The sequence below is a fragment of the Saccostrea cucullata genome, unplaced genomic scaffold (assembly GCF_032062105.1).
Source record: "Saccostrea cucullata isolate Sc308-1 unplaced genomic scaffold, CSIRO_AGI_Scuc_v1 ctg1829, whole genome shotgun sequence".
Taxonomy (NCBI): Eukaryota; Metazoa; Mollusca; class Bivalvia; order Ostreida; family Ostreidae; genus Saccostrea; species Saccostrea cuccullata.
Window position 1 is genome coordinate 150,872 of NW_026920841.1, and position 13,901 is coordinate 164,772.

General features: G+C 33.1%; 1 protein-coding gene across 1 annotated transcript; it reads right to left on the reverse strand.

The window, feature by feature from the left end:
- Nucleotides 1-9,381: 9,381 nt before the first annotated feature.
- Nucleotides 9,382-12,661, reverse strand: LOC134258473 (uncharacterized). The gene is made up of 3 exons (XM_062741037.1): nucleotides 12,373-12,661; nucleotides 9,899-10,237; nucleotides 9,382-9,779 (listed from the first exon to the last, which is right to left on the reverse strand). The coding sequence occupies exons 1-3, from the start codon at nucleotides 12,659-12,661 to the stop codon at nucleotides 9,382-9,384; spliced, it is 1,026 nt and encodes a 341-aa protein (XP_062597021.1).
- Between the last annotated feature and the right edge of the window lie 1,240 nt (nucleotides 12,662-13,901).

Genomic DNA, 13,901 nt, shown 5'->3' on the forward strand with positions numbered 1-13,901 from the left:
GTTTGCTTTAACATCTTATTATCTCATGAAATTGTTTTGTTCGAGTCTTGTTTTAAATGAGCTAGATACATGACCCATATATGTACAGGTAATTCTTTTCACTCAGCACATAAACGCGAGCTCCTCATGCGTGTAAACCAAAACAAACTTACTATAAATGATAAACATGGCTGCATTGGATGCTTATATTTTTTAGAATAAGGTTCTTGAAGTGTTTTGTGTTTTCCCCCCAAATTATCATGATTATTCACTGACAATTTTCCCTTTTATTTCATTTTTTTTTTAATCGTATAAATCAAGTCTACTAAAAATGGAAGAAAAGATAATATTTTCTTTTCTTCTTATCATATAAAAACAACAAACAATATAGTGAGAAAATAAAACATAACTGTAAAGCATATACTATTCACAGCCATTAAGTGCACGCCTTTTACATTCACCTTGTTTGTTTACAATTATATAACGCGCCTCCCTCGATAACGCGGGGCAAAGTCGGTCACCGGGAATCAATCGGCGTGTTATCCAGCGACCCCCAGTCATATACACAAAGAAACCACAGAATGGATAAATTTAATTAATATGTTGAATCTTTCAGATTATTACATAGTATCTTTGACTAATTATGTCGCTAGTGCATTTCATTCAATAATTTATTTGCTGAATTAAACGAAAGTTGCATATAATTATTTTTTTTATAGCAAATGTTTTTCTCGATATCGAGGTCATGATCTGTTTCACTTCAAATACCATCGAAAATATGCTCCTTTGATTAATTTCTACTAGTGATAGATTTTTTGTATCTTAACTTAAATGTACATGTATGTAAGTCAATATACGTTCTTTTGTCGTCCTTCTTAAAATGTACAACTGTATACGTCCCAAATATGAAAATATCGAGCGTTTTATCGGAATACATAAATACAAAATCCCACATTCACACGCGCCTCCAAAGTATGTAGATTGAGACACACATGCATAACTTATTCCATTGGACAACTAATTAACCTCGAACAAATAATTATTTTCTATTAAACTTGTAATTTTTTGCGAGCAGGTTTCCGTTTATTTTTTCTTATCAGCTCTCGTAATGCTTCATTAAGGTTTTACGGAGACATATAATGTACATGCATGCAAGTACAGAACATGCACGTTTTATAATTAAAGTATAATGCATATGCAAGAGTGCCCAAATATACGCATGTAGAGCCTTATCTGCGTTTGAAATACAGACATTAGAGTGAACTAATTATAGGTCCGCAGAGTTGATTATGAGTTGTTTTTATAACGGGTAGCCCATCCTGTCCACTCATCGTCACGGTTTGTAACCTCGTAATTACACAGGTAAATACTAAGGTGTCAATCTATATATTTTCACCTATATTTTCCCCCTAAAAAAATAAATTACCGAGAGATGTATCGTTTTCTCCTATCATATATTAATTGACAGTATTTATGAACAGCTGTTAAAACACAGGCCTATGTAAACGGTAAATCAAAAGAAAGGAAATCTGGGGTATGGAAAACAGAAAATATATATAATGCCTCATTCTCTGAAGATTACGTTGTCTTCAGATAACTAAAATACATGTACCAGTAAATTAATGTCCGTCGAATTTTATTTTAATGATAACATTTACTGGTGTGTACCTGTACACGCAGTGTGTCACTTTTTCTAAGCCTTCGCTCAAACGAACAATTTAGCAAATCTTGAATGAAATAATTTACACTATCCCTTCCACATATCCACACACATTCACCTATACCTAAAATCTAATAAGAATCAGATTTGTGACCATTTCTTTATTTTATCAAGATCGGTTGTAATTAAGAGATCATGTAGGAGTATTAATATTAGTGTCCACTATTGCCAACAGTGATGTATCGTCCACGAATAATCGAATTTCATTATGTATGCCCTGTTACGACGCACTTTGAAAAATTACGCACTTTGAAAAATATTTTCAAAGTGCGTTAAATTTGGGACCAAATCAATGAACTTTAAAAAAATAAAATTTCTTTTCAAAGTGCGTTAATATCGACCATATAAACGCACTTTGAAAAATGTGTATGGCTTGGTCAATATTCTTGCAAATCTTAGATATGATATAAATAATTGAACCTGTTTGATAACTCTTCGGTATGGTCACTTTACGATATGAAAGTGAGCGATTTTGATTTTTCCATACATGTACTTTGAAAATTCTTTCTCCCTTAATTATTTTACTGAACTAATTTTTTTTTACAGTTTTCATGCATTTTATGTAAACTAAAATTTATTGAAAAATTTTAACGTCATACCAGTTATATTGTTGTGAAGCATAGGCATCTGTACGGGGGGGTTCACACAAATGTTTAGCAAATACATTTTATAGGCATTAAAAATTGGGGCTTACCTTGGGGGTGTATCCTTTTTCAATTTAAATTATTAAAATCTATAAGTCTAGAATTTATTTTATGCATTTTTTTCAAAGTGCAATGCCACAATGCCCTCAGTTATGTCATTACAGTTTACATCCACCTCTGTTGCCTTGTGTCAAAAAGTTTTGCACCCGAGTCCTCGTTCACACGTGCGTGGCCGCAGAGAGCCGCGGGCATGTCGGTGTTAAAAATACATCGTGTACTCCGATAGTTATAAATGGAAATAATTGTAAGTGTACCAGTAAGTGACGTTTCCAACTCAAGGGAAAAACCCGAAAAGAATATTTCAATTGCACAATTTTACGGGAATATGCTTGTACATGCAAGTTTAATTATATACATGTATTCATTTTTACATGTACAAAAGTGGCCAAAATATATGCACACTTTTGAGAGATATATCCAAACCTTAGTCTAGAACAGATGCTCTAACCCCTGTGCCACATGGGCGGTGCTCAGATTTGAAGAATTAATTCAAGACATTTTTATCAAACTTAAGTATGCTGATACACTTTAACCTTGCACTTTCCTGTGACCTTTACCTCACTTGTCTTTAATTTGCATTTTCCTTAGTATTAAAGAAACCATCTGAGATATTTTTATGTAAGCTTATGCATTATTTGAAGGGGATTTTATAATCTATATCCATTTTTTAAGATTTCAATTTTTAAGAAACTATTCAAGATATTCTCAATAAACGTCATACATTATAACATTAATACAGATTTTAATGTTGCATTATTTACTAATATACACTTGGCGATACATTCATGACCTATAGACATATTTCTAGTTAAATCCTTAGCTAAATCATAGTGTTGAACCTAATAAATTCTTCCGATTTGATACTGTATATGCTCAGAAAAAATAAGGCTGAACATATCCATTCATTTAGACAAGTCAAGGTTCCTGACAGAGAAACTGTAAATTCGCTACAGTATTTGTACCTGTGAAACATTGTTGATACATGTATAATGCAGGGTGGGACATGACCTTGACTCAAGTTCAAGGTCACTAAAGATAAGATGTTTTGGCTGGATTCATGGACTAAAAGAATATATAAAAAACGTGTGTACTTTTCCAGTCGGTAATACACATACCGTATGATCCCTATTAACCACCCCTGCCCCCATAAGCGCCCCATAGGTCTTTTTTCAATTATTAGAAAACAAGGGCCCCCTCTACAGTGATTAAAATAATCTAGAATCGTATCAAAAGTCTGCCAAAATTTGAACAAAGTGAAAATGTAACTTGTCTATTATCCAATTTCTCAGTGGAAAATGAATCATATCGCATAAATTGGGTGGATTATCCTCTCTTAAAGTAAAGTTCGACATTATTTTAGCTGTTCTTTAAAATTTTTGAAGTATAAGAATGACATTAAATATTAATATGAAGAGAATACCAAAATAACCGCCTCCTTTTCGAAATTTTCTAAGCGCCCGGGGCGGTTAATAGGGATTATACGGTATTAGATTTTTATAACAGAGTTTGTCATTGATTGACGCAAGGTCATTTAGAAAGTTCAAGTTCACATACATTCCTTAAATTTACAGCGTTTTTCATGGCGAAACATTGCTTGACGCAAGGTCATTTAGAAAGTTCAAGGTCACATACATTCCTTTACAGTGTTTTTCATGGTGAAACATTGTAAGTTTCTTCCTTTACAAGCCTTTAGGTTGCTTACTTGTATAACTTTATAATGTGGCTTGACCTAGACTCAAGGTTACGTCTTCCTATCCGTAGCTCCAACGGAAGACCTATTCGTTGCTTTGCAACGAGCTCGGCTCTAGTTTGTCCTAATAACTGCAAATAATTTTACGTCGGAGTCAATCAAGTATTTGGTACATCTTAACGTTTCCCTGAATACATTAAATATAATGAAGAATTCACCCTTATAGATTCTTTCAATTAATTCATTAACTCGTTATACCGAATTCAAAACATTTCACTATATATATACTATATTAAATTTGTTGAAACGAATTCAAACCGGATATACACTGGACAAAATTGCTAATGCACCACCAAATGAAAGTAATATTTTACTTATCCAAACTTGTTTAAGATGTATTTGATATATTATTATGTTACAAAATCAAAAAATAAAGCATTTAAATGTCTTAATTGATTAATAACTACAGTTACTCTTAACTGAAGTGTGACCATTTCATAAAAACCGTGAAAATCGTGTCCATATTAATTTGGAGGGATAAATTTGTAATTTTTTCTTTGCATTTTTGTTCTTTATGTTTGCACTAAGTAGAAAATCAGAAAAAAAAATTGTACCGCATGCGGTATTTGATCTCAGGTGAGGGTGATAAAACGGACAGTATGGTGTCTGCAGGGGGTTCCTTTGGAAAGATATGTAAAAAATTAAAACAATGAAAACAATATTTATTCTTCTAGTGAAAAATTGTTGCAAATAGATTAGTCGACAAAAAAAATGTTCACTCTAGATAGCCAAGCCATTAAGTAAACACCGCACACAATTTCAATGTCGTTGGGGCAACCGGAAGTTGAGTGGACTGGGTATGGACACCAATGCATTGGATGACTAGTAGGCGATATAATAGTCAGTGCATGTTATTTGATTTTATTTAACTGGGGCCGGAATTAAAAATATCTTTGTTTCCCCTAACCCGACCCTAAATTTTCAAGTTGGGTCGGTAGGTAGGTAAACAATTTTATTTTCTGACTGCAGCTTTGAAAATACATTATAAAAATTAATGGAAAATTACCTTTTTAAATAAGAAAAGTACAAAAGAAAGCGATGTGTGAACAAAATGATAAATATCGTACATATGCCGTTTCAAAGCAAAATTCATGATTAATTAATTCACAACTGTTATTTAGTTGAACTTGTTAAATATCTCACGCCATTACATTTACATCAATTGAATAAAATAGACAAGATTCTCAAATACTCAAAGACCAAATATACGAGTATATTTTTCAAACCTTCCATCATCCTTCAGAGCTTATAGACGATCAATGTACCTTTTTGAGGGCCATGAAATTTTCAGTGGTTCTGGAGCATTTTGCTTTGGAGTTAAGAAGTACGTGGCTTAATTTAAATTTAAAATTAAATAAATAAGGTTCAAATCCCAATGAGTAACGTTGAAAACAGTCCTTCAAACGGGACCATAAAACATGTCTAGTGTCGCAGAAGATGCTTGCTCAAAAAAGATTCCCCACTGCTTAATGGCAAAAAAAGTGCTGAGTACGTCTAAATTTGGAGCAATGGGGAAATGTTTAAATGTTGTCCTAACAAATCTCGAAGGGATTAAAAGCAAAGAAACAACCAATCTTCAAGGGCCTAATTAAAGAAAAAATACACTGGACGTCTCAGGAAGCTGAACCTTGATTTCAAGACTATTTGGAAAGAGTATGTTAACAATATTTAAATGAACCAAACCTAATCTACAAATGATAAAAATGCTATATACAATGTCAAAGTCCCGAAGTTTAACCACTTAATAAAGGCAGGAAGAAAGGACATCTGAATTATATTTACCAGGATGAATATGCAGACATATTTACAACAACTCTTATGGTTCCATAATGGCATATAGTAAACATAGGAACATAGATGAATTGGTTATCAGATCAAGAACTCAAATTAAATAAAATGCAGTGAAATAGAATGATGTGTTCACTAGGTGGGCCCCTCATCTACTCATGAGGCGGGCCTTACCATGTATTACGCGTAGGTACCTCAAATCCAAAGACAGGTTTGATTGTTTGTTGTTTAATGTCCCTTTCGAAAATTTATTCACTCACATGGAGATGCCAAGACACCTTCGAAACACTCTTAATTAGTCATGGTAAATTTTATTAACGAATTGTTTCAAGAGTGAAGAATTCCAATTAGCTAAAAGCATAAGATTGAGACGTCGCCATTGTTGTATGGAGAGCTAATGCCCTGTAATCACATGTGGACGCCATTTTGTTTCCAACAAATGCTTGAAAATCACAGTATAACAATGTCGGCCGTTCTGATAAAAACTGATTTTGATGAAATTGTATTTTATAAAACATGGTTAACAGTAAAAAAAAAATATTTGAATCATCTTATTTAAAAAATCTTTTCAGTCGGTGCGATTTAATTGGATCGTTCGCGTTAGGGGAAACAAAGGTATTTTTTATTTTGGCCTGGGAGACTGTTTCTGGTGTAACTTCAAGGACCATCATCGGTAATACGCAATGCACATATCTGAGCAAAAATGAGGTTCGCAATGCATGTCGTGAAATTGGTTTTGGGCAAGAAGGTCATTTGCGGGTTTTGTTCTGACAGCAAGATATTTGCCAATCCCATTGTATTGGAAAATATGGCGTTTTATACATACTAATACCGTTTAGGCAAATGTTCAATCTACAAAGAAGAATTTTAAGTGGTGCGTTAGCAATTTTGTGTAGTGTACATGTAAATTAATGAGTATTTGCAATTAACAATACGTACTTTCACTCATATGTCGACTCAGTATATCCTTGTGGGCTTGAAACACTTTAACACTCATATATAAATAGCTAAATATGGTACATTTTGAAAAAAAGGGGTTACAAGAGCACAAATAGTTTATAGTCCATTAATATTGTTTTTCCAACAGTCTCAGGGTATAAAAATCAATGAGTAAAGTATGATTTAAATCTAAATGAAGAAACGTAGTAACAAAGAATATTAACTAAAACAGAAACTGTAAAAAGACATCGGGCGGATATGTCGGAAATGTTAACAAGAGAGGTTAAATCTACCTTAAATTTTACTTATGATGAAGAGATGTAACTCTGAACCAAAACTTACAGATGATCCAGGATGATCCTGGGGTTGGGGAGACATCTGGTGGTCAGGCTGCTGATGACGAGACGGGGGCAGTGGGTGGGGAGATTCAGAATGACCAGGGCGGTCAGAGGAAGTACATTACTATAGAAACTGACGTCACAGTGGAGGTAAATAACGTATCGTATAAAATGTACTAGTTAAAAAAATGAACAGGGTTCCATTCTCTTCAGGTGTTATCATCGAAAGCAATTTTTTTTCAATGGTTTATGGTGACAAATTATTGTTTATTCCAGCTCAACTATCATTTTCTCTGAACGTCAAAATGGCAAATTATGTAATTTGAAAGATCGAAAACATGAAAATCTGAAATCATAGAAATTACCAAAAATAAGGTGTTAGAAGTGATCTGGAATTTTGTTGAATATAAAAGATAAACAAAATGATCTTCTGAATTCCAGTTTGCATACAATAAAGCGCATTGAAGTGGTAAAATTTTCCGTGTGGATGAAACGTTCTGAGTCATGTTTTGAAGTCAATATAACATAACGACACGCCCATATTTTTAGAAACGAGAAAGAAACATTTGTCGTAATGTTTAGGACACCCCACTCTTTGCGACAAGCAACATGAGTTACACTGAAATGGAGCTTTTAAAAAATTAGGAGAGAGAGACAGAGACTTCCCGATTCCGTAAAACACAAATTGCAACAAATATATACATATTTTTGATGTCTATTGAAGTTATTGAAGGTATCACAACACATGTTTCGGTCGAACACGTGTTTACTCGGTGTTTATTTAGACCGTCAATTTGATTGGCTATTATAGTTATAGAAAACCTGTTCTACAGGTATTAGAATAAACAAATTAACCGTTTTATCCATTTCTAAAGAAATGGGCGTGTCATCATATGACAATCAACGTTCTAAAGATAGCTCAAAACGTTCTATTCGAACGGAAAATTTTACCACTTCAATGCGCTTCATTGTAGATTCGTTTTTGTTTTCCACTACGATTTCAAATAACACCAGGTTCTCGTAACAGGACTGTCTGGGTGATACCTATAGAGAGGGTGTCTGGTATTACAGTCACTGCCGCAGTTTGCTCATCTCTGTGTTTGCTGCCAGTTTCGAGGTCAGAAAATTAAGTGTTTTCCTGATTGACAACATTCTATCTAAAGAAGGGACCCACACGCCAAGACATGGGGAGATAACTGCACCAGCTAGAACATTCATTCAGACCTTTATTATCCCCCCTGACAGACCTGATCACTGCAATTTTTCTTCTGTTTCAAGCTACACTAATGGAGACTATCTTTGTGTGTGTATTCCCTCACATTTTGATAAACACGAACATTGATCTATAATGGTTGAGAAGATGTTAAACGATAAATTGATGAATTGTATTTCTTTTTTGTGTTATATTGAAATCTAAATACAGAGGAATGCTGCAGGAAAATGGTGTACAGAATGTAGTTAGCAGGTCAAAGAGGAAAAAAGAAATTAGATCTGTAAACATATTTGGACTGAGGCCGATTGTAAATGACGCAATTTTTTTTTTTTCAAATACATGTTCATATAATAGAGTGTTTTGTTTGTTTGATGTTTACCTTACCTCTCGAGAATTTTCACTCAGACGCCACCACTTGTCGGTGGAATGCTATATACATTACTCTAGACTATAGAGCAGACACTCCTACCACTGCACAACGCGAACAATCATTGTAATTTTGAATAAAATTTAAAAGTCTTCTTTCTGTGACCATCTTAAAATAATCTATACAATTTTCTTATTACAAAGATACATTAATAAATAAATCTGATCAATGCACAAGGTTCACAGTGGGTATGACCAGGGAAAAGTGATATGTTTTCATCCTAGGCACCTTATCCCCCTTCTGGAATTTCTAGAATATGAAAAGTTTATATTAAAAGATCTAACAACTTTAAGGTAGGATTAAATTTATTCTTATTTTTTTCAAAAATACATATTGAAACATCAAACAGGAAAGCCATACATAAGTATTCATAATTCCTTGGTGCCTGTTGTTACTCTCAATATTTCTTATTTTAGTTTTAAAGAAGGAAATAAATATTACTTATTTTGACATTATTAGCTATAATATTCTTAGCAGATAAATTAATATGTCTGATGTCACATGCTAAATATCTGTAATAAACTTATCGTATTTTGTTATAGTTTTCTTTATATTTTGATGCTGATATTTCTCCCCTATAGCTATCTAATTCGTCCTCAAATAATTCCAATCTTTTTACAAGTATTTTAGTTCTAGACGATTCTGTAATTCTTTGGTATCTTTCATCTTTTATCAATTTCTTATAACTACATCTAGATGCAAGGTCTATCGCTGCCTCCAAGAGTTTTCTCAGATGAAATCTTTCAGCAGCAATGATGTATCCAATAAGATTGTGTAGGGATATAGAAGAAGGCTGTGATGAACTCGACCCCGATTGATGCTTACAACAACTAACAAGGCTATCCTCGCATTTTCTTCTCTCACTTTGATTGAGAGAGTCCCACATCAAAACTGCAGTGTTTAAAAAATCTTGCTGTGAGCCTAAAAAAAATGTCATGCATAAAGATCCTTATGGCACATATTGAGTTTTCTTCAGGAAAAAATCATGTTAAAGAATCATGATCAATACACTAATTAAATAATAATGCAAGTTATAATACCTGCAACAAAGTTTGGTTTTAATTCCTTTTCAAGAAAAGAACTTCGACATTCCGCAATACTTTTTCGTAAATCAACAGTAACCATAGTCTCGATTCCTGCTTGCTTTAAAGACTCCGTATGACACTTTGCACATAACTGAATGGCAAAAGGAAGTACAGATTCCATGTTAAATTGTTCAGCGCAAGCAGTGTATTTCACGAGAATAGAGATCTCGATTTCTTTATCCACATCTCTGACGGTGCTTTTACAAACTTCTTCGAGAAATTTTTTGCAGTTTTTCTTTACAAATGAAATCTGATACTCTTCAGCCAGTGGAGCAATCCTTAATACTGTATTTTCTGGAAAAATAACATTGTTCTACAAATTTTATTTTGATAATAAATGATCCAATTGATAAACTTGGAGTGGTTTGTGAAATACTAATGTCCCAACATGACAGCTTTTTGTGAAGGTTAAGGTTTCTCAAATACATGTAAAACTCATAAGTCAAAAAAAAATGTAAAACATGAAAGGCAAAGCAATAACCGTTCAAATAATCTCATCCGCAACAGCTCATAGCACTGCATAAAATTGATGAAACTTTCACAGGTTCTTCATTACATATTGTCATTGTGCACCTTCTATATTACTTTTTGATTATTTAAGTTAAAAGGCAAAGGATAATTTTTTTTAAAAATGGGTCAAACTCCTAGGCCAAGGTCTAATTAAAATATATTATACGACCCAAGCACCAACTGTACAAATTTATTCCCAAGGTTTAAGGTTTTTCAAAAGTAAGTCAAACTCCAAGGTCAAAAGGTTTAAATTTTTGATATACAAAGGAAGGCTTTCTAAACAGAAATACACCAATGAAATATGGAAGCCTTTTGTCCACTGTTCGTAAGTTATGGTCAAAGGATTTTTAAGAAGTCGTCAAACTCTAAGGTTAAGGTCAAAATCTAATAATTTTTTACCAAATGAAAGGTCTTGTCACAATGAATACACATATGAAGTGTAAGTGTCTTAACACCAATTGTTCAAACATTACGTTCAAGGTTAAAGTTTGATAAAGAAAAAGGTACGGTTTGAGCTTTATTGTGCCCTAAAAATTTAATGTTCTTAAAAGGTTATGAAATTGGCTTTAGCAATAGTTGAGTAGATGAATATGATAAATCATTAAAGAATTTTGCATGAAGGAGGACCTTTCTGGAAATATAACGTCAATAATTTGGTACACTTTTAAGTTTGATGCAGAAAAGCTTCAAAATGACAAATTTCTCTGCTAATTTTCCTTTAGAAAATAGTATCTGCCACCGTCGCCCACCTTAATTTTGGGATATATTGTGTAAACTGCTATGAAAAATCACATATCTCAAAATCTTTCCGGGCCACGGAGGCAGAGTATGTTTTCTGAAAGAAAATCCCACTGAAAATTGATGTCTTCTGCAACTTTTTAGGAAAATACGGGAAAATGCACAAGTTAATGACGTCAAAATTAGCATTTAGGAGGTCATATGAGAAAAACTATTTGTGTATTCTTATTGCAGAGAATTCCTATGATTTAGAAAGAATGAATTTTTATTTCCTATTGGACTTTTACGAGAAGCGCTGAAATTTACAGTTGACGGCTTACTTTTACACTAGGACAATGTACGGTAGCTCATTTACGATATCCAAATTTAGCTCAACATTTAATTAAACGAAATTAACAGGTTATTTCAACGACATATAAGTTGTCCTTGAAGAAAACGACAACCACCATACCCTCAACTTCTGGCCTTCACATGTAAGTGCCCCTAACACCATACTTATGACCACTAGAAATGTTTTCTTATGCATTATCAATTCTGTACTTCCGTACACGATACAAGTTTAAATGTCCAAGTAACCGTCAACTGTAGAAGTCAGTGCTTCTCGTAAAAGTCCAGTAATTTGTCACTTTCATATTTTAGAAAAATATAGGGCTTAATTTGTATTGAAACTGCACCTTCTTCTTTATGTAAAAGTGGGTTCATATCCAATGTCAAAAAGTCAAATTTATACTGAAAAAAAGGTGTTGTCACAAGAAATACACATGTAAAATATGAAAGCCACAGTCCCAAATTCCAACCAATCAAAGGTAATGAGGAAGGTTAACTTTTTTTCGAAAAAAACAGCTAGAAAGACGGATTAGGCAAAAACTATATACATGAATAATAATTACAACGACTGAGCCAAATGCAGTATTTGTAGTTGATAAATTGATTTAATGTAAGGAAAACGATAAAATTTAATGATAATTATGTAAGAAAGTTAATCTGCAGTAGGTTTATGTCAGATTTAACACATTACATCTATACTAGTACTCTTCTCCAAAACGTCAATATACTTGTGTGTACTTTTTTTTTTTTACATTTCTATCTTAATCTTTACTAGCACTAATTTTTAAACTTGAATAACTTTCAAGGAGACTTTTCTGGCATAATATTTTTTTTTCAATTTACGCTGAAAATACCTGTTATAGGATCCAAACGTTCTGGATAATGAAAAGTGTATAGGAAGTCCACAAAGTCGTCATATTTCTTTCCTGGCAATGATATTTTTTCTTTGTCTTTTTCCTTGAAGTTGGATTCAAACATGGCCTTAAACACAGGTGAGTGGTCCGCCAACATTTGTTTGTTGACGTGTATATCCCGACCCTCTACCTCCAGTATGACGTCGGTATGAAGGAAATGTACTTGCGGCTCATCTTCGTCAAATTCAGTATCATCTTCATTTACAATAGTGGTCGCTGTCATTTCCATCGTTCAGGATTGCCTTAAGGTAGAGGTTAGATTATATACCTATCTCTCTGCACTCCAGCCTGAATTATAATCTTTAGATAACAAGGATATGGAGATAACGAACAGTACTTAATATCAAAGTCCACAAAACCATACAAAACAGGAGCAGAGCAAACACGGACCTCCGAAACATCAGAGGTGGGATCAGGTGCCATGGAAGAGTGAGCATCCCCTGCTGACCGGTCATAACCGCCGTGTGCTACTTGTCATGATCGGCAAAATAACGGAAAAATCCGTCGTCAATTCAGTATATAAATAATGGACTAACAATAAATATGAAAAACGTAAGTCAGCATTTGTCTCAATGATAAGTTATACTTGTTGACAATGTCATTGTATCGACCATAGAATTTACGAAATGATGACTTTAAACGAGACTGTTGATATTCTTCTTTCATCAACTTGCTTGTCAATAATTTACCTCATTTTAGAAATTGGTCATACGTAGAGCATGTTCTTGCGTATCTAATCAACTGAGATATATAGACTCCTTATGCAGGTGATGAAGGTATATTGCTGCATAAGTAAGGGAAGTTGACGATAGAAAAGTTAAATTCATAACGTTTATCATATAGTTTGGTTGTTAGATTACCATTAATTTCTTTTTCTAGTAAAATAGCCATATATGAAACAGATGTGTCAGACTCTATGGTTTCTTTTATTTCAAGCTCACCAGGATATATCGTATCGACATAGGAATGGAAATGACCATTGTTAATTGACAATACGTCGTCGATATACATGTATCTAGATAAAATGCCACTTAGGATAACTAGTATCCTGAAGTTTTTACCTGATGGATTTTCTGTATAATATCAACAAATTACTTGAACTCTTTATTTAAAAACTTCTCTGTAAATAAAGCTATTTTTGTTCAATTATTGTTCAAGTTTGAAGTTCAACTATTGAATAAAAATTGATTCCTTGAGGAAGAAATTATAATTATCTTTTTAAAAAAAAAACTACCATATTAAAACTTGCATAATATTACTATTTAAAAAAGTTAATGTTGAAGATAAAGAAAATGATGCATAAAAATTCCATTCTAATATATGAAAAAAATATCTTTTGGTTTTCTCTTCCATTTTGTCTTCTGTTTGAAAAATAAGACCAGCGAACGTTGTCTTTTTACTGTTGATATAGACTGAATAGAACCAATTTAGCATATATCCGAGGTGCATATAATTATATAAATATGCTT

What these genes read in the sequence shown, in the direction of transcription:
- LOC134258473 (XM_062741037.1), bottom strand. Translation starts at nt 12,661, where the DNA reads ATGGAAATGACAGCGACCACTATTGTAAATGAAGATGATACTGAATTT. An exon ending in ACGTTTGGATCCTATAACAG is followed by an intron (nt 10,238 to 12,372) that starts GTATTTTCAGCG and finishes TTATTTTTCCAG; the next exon opens with AAAATACAGTATTAAGGATT. An exon ending in AAAACCAAACTTTGTTGCAG is followed by an intron (nt 9,780 to 9,898) that starts GTATTATAACTT and finishes CATTTTTTTTAG; the next exon opens with GCTCACAGCAAGATTTTTTA.